We start from the raw sequence: 13,269 nt of genomic DNA, 5'->3' as shown, positions 1-13,269 counted from the left end.
TTTTCAATTACAAAAATCCAATAAATGCCATATTTTATCAATACCAAATAGCAATAGCAATTCAAATACAAATCAATTACATAGCCAATTATAAAATTTGTGTGGCTTCCGACATGCTGTACTTCAAGGTCTACTGATCCTCTTTAATTCTGCCTCCAGACTATTGCTCAAACCATATACAATCCACTCTTGATAAAATCCCTTATACCACAGCTACAATAATTGACGTCAGTTCCTATTAACACATATAGTAATTTGTAAATTCGCAAGTTCTCCTTTCTTCTTCCTGTGTGAGGTTTTAATTTTCATCAATTGTTCCTTTATTTATCAAATATTATGTCCATATTAGTTATTCCTGATCTCCTTTGTGACTTACGGCTCTGTTGACTCAGAGTTATTCTGGAGGGATCTCTCTTTTTTGTTCTCAACTCTTCTGATTGTAGCTGTAAAATTCCATACTTCCGATTACAAGCAGGGAGTTGCCTAATGTCCTGCCAGAGCCCCGGCAAGCCTCCAAGTTCTCCCCTCCAAGTTCTCCCCTCCATGTCCAAACGAAGCAGAAGAATGATCTGGTGTCCCACTAGAACCCCAGGAAGTCTTCAAAGTCCAGTCCCTCCTCCCCTCAATCAGGGGGCAAGTAAAAAATTAACTCCGCAGAGGCTCCAAGCCCTTTTAATAATTATTCCAAACTTTAATATTTTCCTCACACAGTCCCGTTTGTCATTATATTCAATATCTATACTCCCATCTTCTTTCCTCTTTACTTGCTGTGAAGAACCCCAAAAAAAAGGCATTCTTGGGGGGGAAGGTGTTTGCCGAGTCATTTATGTAACAAAGGATTTATAATGAAGTGATTGGCTTCCCTCCCCAACACATCCTGTCTTTTAGCTCGATTTAAGTCATCTTTCCAATTCAAATCTGCATGACCTTGTAGCTATTTTCGATTCGGCTGTCCTTAATCTTGTCCCATCATTGCCAGCACGCATCTGTGCATTAATCCTAATAAATCTCTTAATGAACAGAAGAATCACTGCTCTTAATGGTGGCATTGGAGGGTTACTGAGAGGCAAAGTACTTTTGCACTCAGTGTCTCCCTGCTTCCCACAGAAGGTGAAAAATGGCTTAGTCGTGTATAATGAGATAAGAATCCAATGTCTTTGTTCAGACCAGGTCTCTCCATGGTTTTAACCTCCATTTTTTCACCTTCTCACCCCTTTCCTTTTCCTGTAAGACCTATTGCAGTCGTTAAGAGTCGTCAACAGGCTCATCTCAGCTATCTGCCAATCTCCCATTCCCACCACCCTTCTGAGTAATACCCCTCCCCACCTTCTCACTATATAGAAGGATCTGGCGACTTCTGTTTCAGTGTATCTGAAGAAGTGTGCATGCACACGAAAGCTCATACCAAGAACTAACTTAGTTGGTCTTTAAGGTGCTACTGGAAGGAATTTTTTAATTTTTTATTTTATTTTATTTTGTTCATGGGGTGGGGAGAGAAGGAGCACCGGTAGAGAATGAAAAAGTAGAACAGAACTTTTCACTGGCTTTTGTGTGTAGAGTGACATTTGTAAGTGAACTGAGTGCTTGGTAGAGCCCAGCATGAATCTGCTGTGGAAAAAAAGCTGCCCTCTTTTGTTCCCTCTTCTGCATTATGTAGCCCATTGTTGGAAGTCTGGGAAGGTGTGGATTAGAGGATTGATTGTGTTTGTGGTGTGGGAGAGAGGCCAAACAGATATATATTATTGGGGGGGGTGCGAGAAAGAGAACCCCAATGGATATATGTATGTAGGAGAAAGGTGTGTGGTTTCAGCCCCGCTCATCATGGGCATGTAGTTCCTGAGAAGAGAACTCACAAGGACCCATAGCCTTTGAATTAGAAAAGATTGCCTGCCCCTGCTCTGGCTTTTATGGTCCTGTTTGAGTAAGGAATGCGGAGGGAAATACATGCTTCAGTAAACTCAGTTATTTGGAGCTGTTGCCTTCTTTTCAGTCTGTACATGCTAAAGTCCACCACTGTTCATCTGTGATAAGCTGTGATATATTGTTGGGATCAATCTGTTCTCTCCATTTTCAAGTTTCAGATGCAACACACCTTTATCCTTCATCTTCTCATTATACAAGGAATTGGGACAAATTAGTAGTTGAGATCAAAGAAGAAGAGAAGAATGAAAAGTTGGAGGGGGATGCAGCTTTAAATAAACTGTTCCAGCAGATATACTCTGATGGCACAGATGAAGTGAAACGTGCCATGAACAAATCTTTTGTAAGTTAACATGAGATTTTCTGAGTTGTGTTTAATTTATTAGGACTGCAAATGTAACATCAATACCCTTTGACAAGGAAGCCTGCCATAGAATTGTAGAGTTGGAAGGAACCCTCCCAAGGATTGCATGGTCCAACCTCCTGTGATGCAGATATGGCTGTTTCTGAGAGTTGGAGAACCATGAGATAATAGGAAATTATTTTGCAGGTGGAAGGGTGCATTGAACTTCTTAGTTCAGTGCTTAGTGACTGGGCCACTGTGTCTCCTTCTCGCCTGCAGAACTCAGTCTACTTGATTCTTGGATTATTCCTTTTTTAAAATAATCGACAAATGTGTGTTTTCCTGTTTCAGATGGAGTCTGGTGGGACAGTTTTGAGCACAAACTGGTCTGATGTGGGTAAAAGGAAAGTAGAAGTCAATCCTCCAGATGACATGGAATGGAAAAAATTCTAACTTTTTCATGTGCCACTTTGTGCTGCCCATATTTGTGTATTTACCATTGTGTGTGGACACAGCATCCTTGAAGCTGAAGCACTGAATGTTCATTTGAAGATTATTCCTGTCATCTTACCTTGATATGCTCTAGGAATACCTTTCTCTGCAGGTCTTAGAGGAATTGAAGTCTCTTACTGCTCCTGTCCTTGAAGGGTTTTTTTGGGGGAGATAATACAAACCTATCATTCGTACATTTTCTGCTGGATTGCTCAGTTATGTATTTGGAGAGTTAGCAAGACTTTTAATGGGCCACCTAGGATTATTGCCTTATTAATACACAAAAATTCTTTAAATAATTTATTCGCTTTGGTGATTTTGGGGGTAAATATACTTTTCACCTACAGTGTTAAGATTGTTTGCTGCATACAAATAAAACTGTAAATATATAACTTTTCCAAAAATATCTTAGGCTCATTATTTCTCAAACTAAAAGAGTTGCAGAAAGCAAATTTGCGTTTTTTGAGTTACGTTGCCTGTGGATAGGCCTCCTCTGTGCTAAAATTAGGATCTTAGTACAGTGGTACATCAGTTTAAGAACAGTCCGGTTTACGAACTGGTGTCCTGGTTTATGAACTTTACCTTGGTCTAAGAATGGAAGCCAAATGGTGGAAGGGTGGCAGGAGGCCTCATCAGGGAAAGCGTGCCTCGGTTTAAGAACGGGTTCAGTTTAAGAACAGACTTCCGGAATGGATTAAGTTTGTAAACTGAGGTACCACTGTACCTCATTCGATTTACAATAAAAGTAGCAGACATTGCTCTATAGGCATTATACATAGTGTATTTTTATAATATAATAGAAATAAACAGAATAAGCACGTAACAAGAGGCTAACCACCGTATCATAACCACCGTATATGATATGTATCCCTCAAGCCCACACTGCTGTCCTTCTCCCATGCAATCACATGGAACGACATTGAGTTTCCCCTTCCTTCCATCTTGACTTATTACTGTGGGTGAACCAGGGTTCATCTCTTATAATAAAAGTGGGTCAGTTTCACAACAAGCCAAGTTCAGACTATGAGTTATGTTTGATAGGGGAACGGACTCCCTTGGGAGGTGGTGGACTCCCTTGGAGGTTTGTAAGCAGAGGCTGGATGGCCATCTGTCTTGGATGCTTTAGCTGAAATTCCTGCATTGCAGGGGGTTGGACTAGATGACCCCTGGGGCCCCTCCAAACTTTATGAAGCTGATTTGTTACACTGACCAGAGTTTGTTATATCCCATAGCTCAATAATAAGCCAAGGTTCAATGAAAGCAAAACTAAACACTTTCTTTAACGGTCTGCCTCATGGGAATCCTTTGAAGCAAGAGGATGTTCAGAAGTAGATTGTACAGGGTCCAGGATGGGGGCAGGATAGAAAAATGCACAGTGAGTGTGTTGAAGCCCTTGGGGACGAATGGCACATTGTGTCTTAGGCCCCTTCCCAAGATCAAACTTCAGCCCCAAAGGTGTTCTGTTAATTTCCTAGACTGGGAAAGTGAATTGAGAGTCCTGTCCCCCCACTGCTGCCCTCGGACTATGTACAGTTTTGTTTTGTCCCTCTGTTACCTCTGGTCAAACAGGTTTGGCAGTGTTTTGAAACAGAACACACATCTCCAGAACCTGTTTACCACTGGGGAAAGCAGAATGAGTCCATGCATTGTGAACAGAAAAATCTCTTTCAAATCATCTGCAACTGTCTGAGGGGCAGGGACACACACAGGTGGTTGGGGTTTGGGGGGGATTGTTGCTGTTGATTTTTTGAATATTTTAGATTTTTTGATTTATGTGGAAATCGTTCAGTTTGATTTTGTATTATGTTTTAGTTACTGCTTCCAGCTACTTTTGTTATGTTTTGGGGTTTTTCCATGTTGTAAGCTGCCTTGAGCGTGGTTTGAGCATGGAAAGGTGGCCTACAAATAAAATTATGTACATATGTATGTATGGGTGTTCTAATTCAGTTATATCCTTTTTTGAGATCTAGTCAGTTCATTACATATATAAGTCCAATGAGGCATTAAGCATTTGATTGTCTATAAATAACTGTTGAATAGACATATATGGGGGAGGTCATTGAAATGGAACTACCAGTAGATGAGTTTTCTACTTCTATTAAATGTTTTTCAGCTTCAGGTTTTGCACAAAGCATTGCAATGTTTTCTAAGACTTTGCTTTGAATTGTTCATGTAGGATTGAAATGTAGTGATTGAAAGGAGGCGTATTATTGAGTTTTTTAAAAAAATATTTCAGTAAAGATTTGCTGACGTGCACATAGTTTTTGCATATATGGAGGTATCCACATATCAAAGTGAACAATGTATATTAGCAAGTTTTCTGTAATGAACAGCTAAAGTTCATTCTTGTATGGAAAAAAGCATCCCTATAGATAAAAACAATGCAAAGCCTCTTAACAGTTTTCAGCTTCATTTAAATGTGTTTTCACATATTTGCCTTTACTCACTTAGCTTAAGGCAAAATAATTGCATTTGGCCTTTGAGGGAAATGTAATGCATATATAATGGTTTTGCCTCAAAGTAAAAACTTGTACTAGTCAAACTATAAAACATCCCATCCTTCTCAGATGTCTCTCTTAACATATAAAATTCTTTTATACCGTATTACAGGGTAATGTGGTTCAGTGGACTAATTGTGACAGCAGAACTGCTCATACTTTAATTATACTTTAAACATTAACTTAGAAACAAGCACAAGCACATTGACATTTGATCTTTGGGGTGTCTTGCCCTCCAGGGCTAGGAAGCTGTCTCCTAAAGATGTTCCAGAAGGGATGGGACCACCCTTGTGTCGCGGAGGCAGCATCCTCCACAACACAGGAGCTCCAGTGCTGACCAGATTACAGTGGTACCTCTAGTTATGGACTTGACCCGTTCCAGGGTCCCAAAAAGTCTGTAAGTAGAACCCTGCTTCTGTGCACGGTCGCAGTGTGATAGAGTGCTTCTGCGCATGTGCAAAGTGTGCAGAACATTTATGCGCACACACAAGCGGTAAAACCCGCTTGTATACATTTCCGAGTTTGCTGCGTTCACAAGGTGAAAAGACGCAACATGAACCTAACGCAACACGAGGTATGACTGTATTTCCAACTCGGGGAGGAATCCAACGGCAATATCCTCTGGTGGCCCAGTTGTGCTTCCTGCCACTTCTTCCCTCTCATCCAGAGCTGCAGGACAGATTGCAGGATGCAGCAGCCTGTGTGTTTCTCCCACCCCCAGAGATGAAGTCAATGAAAACCCACAGGGCCAATGGAGGAGGAGGAGAGGGTCTGGGTGCCCTCAGCCTGCCACAGGCAGGAATGACCAGCTCAGTGAATGCAATCACATGTATTGCCCTCATCCAGTTACTGCATTTTTCGCGGGACCTCGCGCTGCGCTCCAAAGGCTTCAGGGATCTTTGAGGCTGGCGGTGGGGGAAAGCCGCCAGCTCCAAAGAGCAGGTCGAAAAGAACCTGAAGCCTCCAGAGCCCAGCGGGAACTCCCCCTGCGCTCCAGAGGCTTTGGGTTGCCTTCACTGAAGCCTGGAGAGCAAGAGGGGTCAGTGCACACCAACCCCTCTCGCTCTCCAGGCTTCTAAGGTAGGCCTGAAGCCTCCCGCTGCGCTCCAGAGGTTTTGGGTGAATGCACCTTAAACGCATCTTGTTTTAGAGGGGGAGAACAAGAAAAAAAAAATTCCCCCGTTCTCCCCCACCTATGGTCCGGTGTGTCCTATAGTAGGCAAGCTTTGCTTGAAAACTTTATTTTTAAAAAATAAATTTATTTTTCATTAAAACAATGCAATGGAGGCCACATTAATGCAATGCCAAATTATGCCAAATCACAATACAATAGTGATCATGCTCTTCTGAAGTTTACTATACAGCGGAAAGGAGCAGCCAAGCATACTAGGACTCAATTTCTTGACTTTAAGAAAGCCGACTTCATAAAACTTAGGGAAGTGCTGGGTGAGATCCCATGGACAGTAATACTAAAAGGAAAGGGAGTTCATGATGGCTGGGAGTTTGTTAAGAGGGAGATAGTAAAAGCACAACGTCAGGCAATACCAATGAGACGGAAACATGGAAGGTGCCTAAAGAAGCCAGGGTGGCTATCTAAAGAACTTTTAACTGAGTTAAGATTTAAAAAGGATGTGTACAAAAAATGGAAAAGGGGGGAAACCACCAAAGAGGAATTCAAACAAAAAGCCAGCACGTGTAGACACAAAGTCAGAAAAGCTAAAGCACAGAATGAACTCAGGCTTGCTAGAGAGGTTAAAAGCAACAAAAAAGGCTTTTATGGGTATGTTCGTAGCAAAAGGAAGAACAGAAACAGTGGGGTCACTCAGAGGAGAAGATGGTGAAATGCAAACAGGGGACACAGGACTGAACTCCTCAATGCCTTCTTTGCCTCAGTCTTCTCCGATAAAGAAAACAATGCCCGACCTGAAGAATTTGTTTTTTTTTCTTCTTTCAGATTTTATATAAACACACAATACACAACACAAACACAGAACCACAAACACAAACATGCATAATTTCAAATCCTTACTTTCTTAACCACTTTCCCTGACTTCCCCACACCTCCCCCTCATACATCCTGATTCCAATAGTTAACTCAGCAAGTTCTTATCTCCCACCTTTACCTTATTATTATTATTTTTTTAACTAGATTCTTCATTAACCAAATTTAACTTATACCTCAATTAATTCATAATACTAATCTTTTACGTCTTTTTCTAAGGTCGACCCAAATTCCCTTCCACAGATTTCCCCATTTTATAATAATTACTAAACATACTAAGACAAAAACAACATAAGGTTATGCACCCTTTGGATTCAAAAACTCCCCCCCCCTTTCCCGGTTTCAATCCCCAAAATATGTCCACAATATCAGTTCTTAGCCTGGATTCTTCACGTCCGAGGCCCTCAAATCTCTCTCAGTCCCTCTCTGCCGGTTTTGTTGGTAATCCTTTATGTTGGTCATCAAGTCTCGGAGGAGCTCTGTCCCAGCAAGATCTATGTTACTTCCAACCAGTCCTCCATTTTCAAAAGCGGAGCCCAAATCATGTTTCTTACTTCTTTTAAGTCCAAATGTCCCAAAAGCTCCAACTTTTATCTTAATCAAATTTGTAATCCATAGTTCTTCCAATCTCCCCATGAAGAGATCACTCCATTCTTCATTCTTAATTTCAGTCCAAATTCTCATTGCCCAAATCTTGTTTTCCTTGTAGTTCTTTTTTGTAGGCCTCTGATTGTCCCTTTCCACCTGCAACACTTCAGCTCCTCCTTCCCGCTCCTCTAAATCTGCAGATATCTCTTCTAATTCGGCTGCAGAATTCTCTTGAGTTGAGTCGTTAACGCAATCAACAAGTTTGCTTACTTTAAAATTCAAGGTCGTTACATCTGTAGTCAAAGCTGTACTCTGGTCTTGTAACCTTCCCACGAGAAGGAACATTCTTTCCAGCTCTGCCTGTAATTTTCCATCTGCAGCCATTGTAATGTCTCAGAACCCCCTCTAGAGGGATTCTAGTTACTTAGCAATCTTTTTCCAACAATCCGGTTACTTTATTAATATATCTTCTTTGTTTCCAGCAACTTAAGATCCAATGTATCAAATCCAGCCAGCAGAGAGAATAAAAAACAAATTTTTCTAGCTTTGACAGCTCGTTTGACAGCTGTCAAACTCCTTATGTCTCCTCAACAGGCTCGCTCGCGGATCGCTCCCGGATCCCGGGGGGTTGCACGTCAGCTCCTAAAATTCAGTTCTTATCCTCCAGCACTAAACTTCTAATGCCAAATCGTGAAATTAATAGCTTTTATCTCACAAAGATAGAAATGGTCTCTCGACCTTAGTTATCCGATTCTTGCTTTAAATTGTCTGCAGGATAGGGGGGGCGGACTTCCTTTTAGCGCTTCCCCCGATCGTACCGAATTCAAAGAGAAGGAAATTTTTAAGTCCAAATTCCGTACTACTCACGGGTTGTTTCTTTTACAGTCCAAATGTTCAAGGAAAGAAGTCAGCGCTCTCCGGCCATGGCTCGCGGCTTCACTCCATAGAAGAAGTGGTCTACTCACAGCACCACGCCACTCTCCGTCACCCGCTCCGGAGCCTTTAAAAAGGCTTCTTCGTGGGTCGGGGAGGGCGCAAATGGTGCCCACCGAGTCACCAAGTCCACAGGCTTCCGTGCCTGTGGTTTCTGAGGGTCCCCGCGTCGCCGCGCGGCAGGACCCGTCTTCCATGGAGCCGATTCACTCCGGAGCTCAGAGGGAATCCGCCATTAGCCGATCGCGCTAACCCAGAAGTCCCGACGGCCATACTACCCTGAACACGCCCGATCTCGTCTGATCTCGGAAGCTAAGCAGGGTCAGGCCTGGTTAGTACTTGGATGGGAGACCGACCTGAAGAATTTGGAGCAAATGATTCAGCAGAGGAAACACAGCCCAGAATAACTAAGGAGATAGTACAAGAATACTTGGCTAGCTTAGATGTATTCAAGTCTCCAGGGCCAGATGAACTGCATCCAAGAGTATTAAAAGAACTGGCAGATGTGATCTCAGAACCACTGGCAGTCATCTTTGAGAATTCCTGGAGAACAGGCGAAGTCCCGGCAGACTGGAGGAGGGCAAATGTTGTCCCTATTTTCAAAAAGGGGGAAAGAGAGGACCCAAATAATTACCACCCAGTCAGTCTGACATCAATACCAGGGAAGATTCTGGAGTAGATCATTAAGCAAAACAGTCTGTGAGCACCTAGAAAGGAATGCTGTGATCACCAATAGTCAGCATGGATTTCTGAAAAATAAGTCATGTCAGACTAACCTGATCTTGTTTTTTGACAGAATTACAAGCCTGGTAGATGAAGGGAACGCAGTGGATGTAGCCTACCTTGATTTCAGCAAGGCATTCGACAAGGTGCCCCATGATATTCTTGTAAAGAAGCTGGTAAAATGCGGTCTTGACTATGCTACCACTCAGTGGATTTGTAACTGGCTGACTGACCGAACCCAAAGGGTGCTCATCAATGGTTCCTCTTCATCCTGGAGAAGAGTGACTAGTGGGGTGCCACAGGGTTCTGTCTTGGGCCCGGTCTTATTCAACATCTTTATCAACGACTTGGATGATGGACTCAAGGGCATCCTGATCAAATTTGCAGATGACACCCAAATTGGGAGGGGTGGCTAACACCCCAGAGGACAGGATCACACTTCAAAACGACCTTGACAGATGAGAGAACTGGGCAAAAACAAACAAGATGAATTTTAACAGGGAGAAATGTAAAGTATTGCACTTGGGCAAAAAAAGAGAGAGGCAGAAATACAAGATGGGGGACACCTGGCTTGAGAGCAGTACATGTGAAAAGGATCTAGGAGTCTTGGTTGACCACAAACTTGACATGAGCCAACAGTGTGATACGGCAGCTAAAAAAGCCAATGCAATTCTGGGCTGCATCAATAGGAGTATAGCATCTAGATCAAGGGAAGTAATAGTGCCACTGTATTCTGCTCTGGTCAGACCTCACCTGGAGTACTGTGTCCAGTTCTGGGCACCACAGTTCAAGAAGGACACTGACAAACTGGAACGTGTCCAGAGGAGGGCAACCAAAATGGTCAAAGGCCTGGAAACGATGCCTTATGAGGAGTTAAGGGAGCTGGGCATGTTTAGCCTGGAGAAGAGGAGGTTAAGGGGTGATATGATAGCCATGTTCAAATATATAAAAGGATGTCATATAGAGGAGGGAGAAAGGTTGTTTTCTGCTGCTCCAGAGAAGCAGACACGGAGCAATGGATCCAAACTACAAGAAAGAAGATTCCACCTAAACATTAGGAAGAACTTCCTGACAGTAAGAGCTGTTTGACAGTGGAATTTGCTGCCAAGGAGTGTGGTGGAGTCTCCTTTTTTGGAGGTCTTTAAGCAGAGGCTTGACAACCATATGTCAGGAGTGCTCTGATGGTGTTTCCTGCTTGGCAGGGGGTTGGACTCGATGGCCCTTGTGGTCTATTCCAACTCTATGATTCTATGAAAGGAAAAAGGAAAGAGGGGGCGGGGATCAAGTTGATTCCAACTTGGTATAGAGAAACAAGGTATAGGGGAAATGAGCAAATTTCAGGTCACAGATAATATTAACTCACATGGGCCAAAGCACAAGATTGTTAACGTGATACATCTCAGGGCTTTGTCCTGTGTGGTGGCCTGTTCCCACAAAATCACAAGGACCTTCATGAAGCAATTTCTAACTATTGGATTGGATCTTGTACCCAAGTTGCTGGCTTCAAGTGTGGGAGGCGCTCCACTCTAGTTTCCCCCCCTATTGCTCCACTCTGCTCTTCCCCTGCTTTCCCTCCATTGCCCTATGTCTCCTGCCTCTCTTGAACTCCAACTTGCTGAAGTACAGGTCTTTGCGGACATGGAAATTTTAAAACATATTTCATGGCAGTGTGGTTGATTGTATATGATTGAGGAATATGACAACCGTGAATGTGCACTAAAGGCAAAAATTATGCTCAACAAAGCATCATAATGGAGACCCATAAGTTTCTCTGAAAAATATGGAAGAAAGAAAGCCGTCGAAGATGAATGATTCCACCCCTCCTGTCCCTGATAAAACCAACAGAGCACTTACAAGCCAGAACCCTTCCACATCTGGTTATGTTCCTCCTGGAAAGCCAGTTGCCATTGAGAAAAGGACTGCAGTCATTGAGAAGAAGGTTGAAGGAATGGAAATGGAACCTGCAGGTTGCTCTGATACGACGTCTGCTGTTGAGCCCTTGAATGCCATAGGCTTCACCACAAAATCAACTTCCTCTCTCCCCTCATCAACTCTTTGTGCCACAAAACCTTGTTAAACTTGTTTTTCATTGCTTGTTTGAATTGTTTGTGGTGGTAATGGTTTTTGTGATTTTATTCTTTTATTATTTCAAGGTATTGCAGAGGACTTTTTCCAATTGGGAATGCTCTTAAAAAAATTAATACATTGCAGAGCAGCATTATAATAATGTGGTTCAGGGTTTTTTGTTTAATCATTTGGGGTGAACCTGTTCTGGGTTGGGAATGCATTGGAATTTCCCCCGTAAGAAATAATGAAAATGTTCAGATTGCTATATGTATGCTCACCTTATGAACCATTTTTCATGAACAGGTTAGTTTTGTATAGTTTGTTTTGTATCGTGGGAACTGTGTGTATTGTATTTATTGCTGGTGTCAAATTGCTTTTAAAGTTATCAAATTAATGTTATAATGTATGTTGTTAGTCTCTGTGGGCTCATTAAGGATAGGTGGGTGGCTATAAATATCTTAAATAAATACTTCCAGACTTAGCAGTCAACCTTATGGGCATGTACCAGTTTTATAGCAGCAGACGGGACTTATTTGTTTATTTAAGCATACTGAATATAGCACAATTCTTTCATACTTCCATATAGGGCTGCCCTTGACTGACTGTTGACTGACTTGTAGAGGTGGGTCACTGAGAGCCAAGTCACCTAAAATGTTTGCACTGCCTTCCAGTTACTTCTGGACGACAATGCAACATGAAGCTCTTGACAGCTTTGTCCTTGTGCAACTCAGCATCATGAACAAAAATTATTTCCCTGGCTGTAGTTCCTGCACACTCAAACATGAAATCAGGCAATCTTGGCAATCTTAGCAGTTGCCCCACAATTGTGAAAAATTGTGGAAAACCCTTTCCAAAGAATTGGGGTTATATTGTATATATATCCAGTAGCAACACTTTGCCACAGTTTGAGCCTCTTCTGGAAAATATACAATAATTTAATTAAATGACTTCTTTCCCCCCACATTTGTGCCATATAACACTTCTTTCCAACACATCGATGAAATATTTTTGGGTGGGATGAGTATGGTGGGGAAGGCTTCTGAAATGGAATCAAAGTCAATAGTTTTATACAGTTTTAATCTTTTGAATCTTAGCTCAGTCAGCAGAGCATGAGACACTGGTTTGTGGTTTGAGCACCCCGTTAGGCATTGCAGAGAGTTGGACTAGGTGACCCTTGGTCTCTTCCAACTCTACAGTTCCATAGCAATTGGATCACAATTCTTTCTTGCTGTATTTTGTAGGGCCTCTCTCTCCCTTGCCCCATTTCTCATTGTTGCCTAATGTCAGGCATGGAGCAGCTCACTGACAGCAGATGCTGGAAGATTTCAAACGTCTCTGTGTAGTATCTCCACACAGTAGAAGTATATGTTCTGCATCTGCTATTAACTATTACGTAAATTCCTATTTTCCGCTAAAGAAACCTTCAAAGCCGTCACTTGCTGGAAACAGCGCAGCCTCTGCCTGGGCTACTTTGATGCACAGGTCTCCTGAAGGGACTTTGATTTTATTCTGTGAGCCGCCCTGAGACCTCCAGGTATAGGGCGGTATATAAATTCAATAAATTAAAATAATAATAAAATTGATGGGCTTCGTTGAGCCCTTCCATGCAACAGCCCTGTATTTGGATTCTGCCACTGCCCTCACCCCCCTCCAGCTGCTCAGTGAGAAAAGGGTGATGTAATTGGTTTCTAACAGCTTCTTAG

The 13,269-nt window shown here is 42.4% G+C and overlaps 2 protein-coding genes across 2 annotated transcripts in view; one reads left to right on the top strand and one right to left on the bottom strand.

The window, feature by feature from the left end:
• The window catches only part of SUGT1 (SGT1 homolog, MIS12 kinetochore complex assembly cochaperone), a 33,676-nt gene extending 28,995 nt beyond the window's left edge, over positions 1-4,681 (top strand). The window contains exons 12-13 of the mRNA XM_081206017.1: positions 2,076-2,263; positions 2,615-4,681. Of these exons, the coding sequence (XP_081062143.1) occupies positions 2,076-2,263; positions 2,615-2,716 (290 nt within the window). The 3' untranslated portion in view covers positions 2,717-4,681. The remainder of the gene's footprint in view (positions 1-2,075; positions 2,264-2,614) is intronic.
• Positions 4,682-12,304: 7,623 nt separating this feature from the next.
• The window catches only part of CNMD (chondromodulin), a 34,740-nt gene continuing 33,775 nt past the window's right edge, over positions 12,305-13,269 (bottom strand). Inside the window, exon 7 of the mRNA XM_081206016.1 lies at positions 12,305-13,223. Coding sequence (XP_081062142.1) covers positions 13,071-13,223 — 153 coding nt within the window. The 3' untranslated portion in view covers positions 12,305-13,070. The remainder of the gene's footprint in view (positions 13,224-13,269) is intronic.

This window comes from Podarcis bocagei, assembly GCF_964188305.1.
Source record: "Podarcis bocagei genome assembly, chromosome: 8".
Lineage (NCBI taxonomy): Eukaryota > Metazoa > Chordata > Lepidosauria > Squamata > Lacertidae > Podarcis > Podarcis bocagei.
This window is presented reverse-complemented; position numbering and strand designations above follow the sequence as displayed.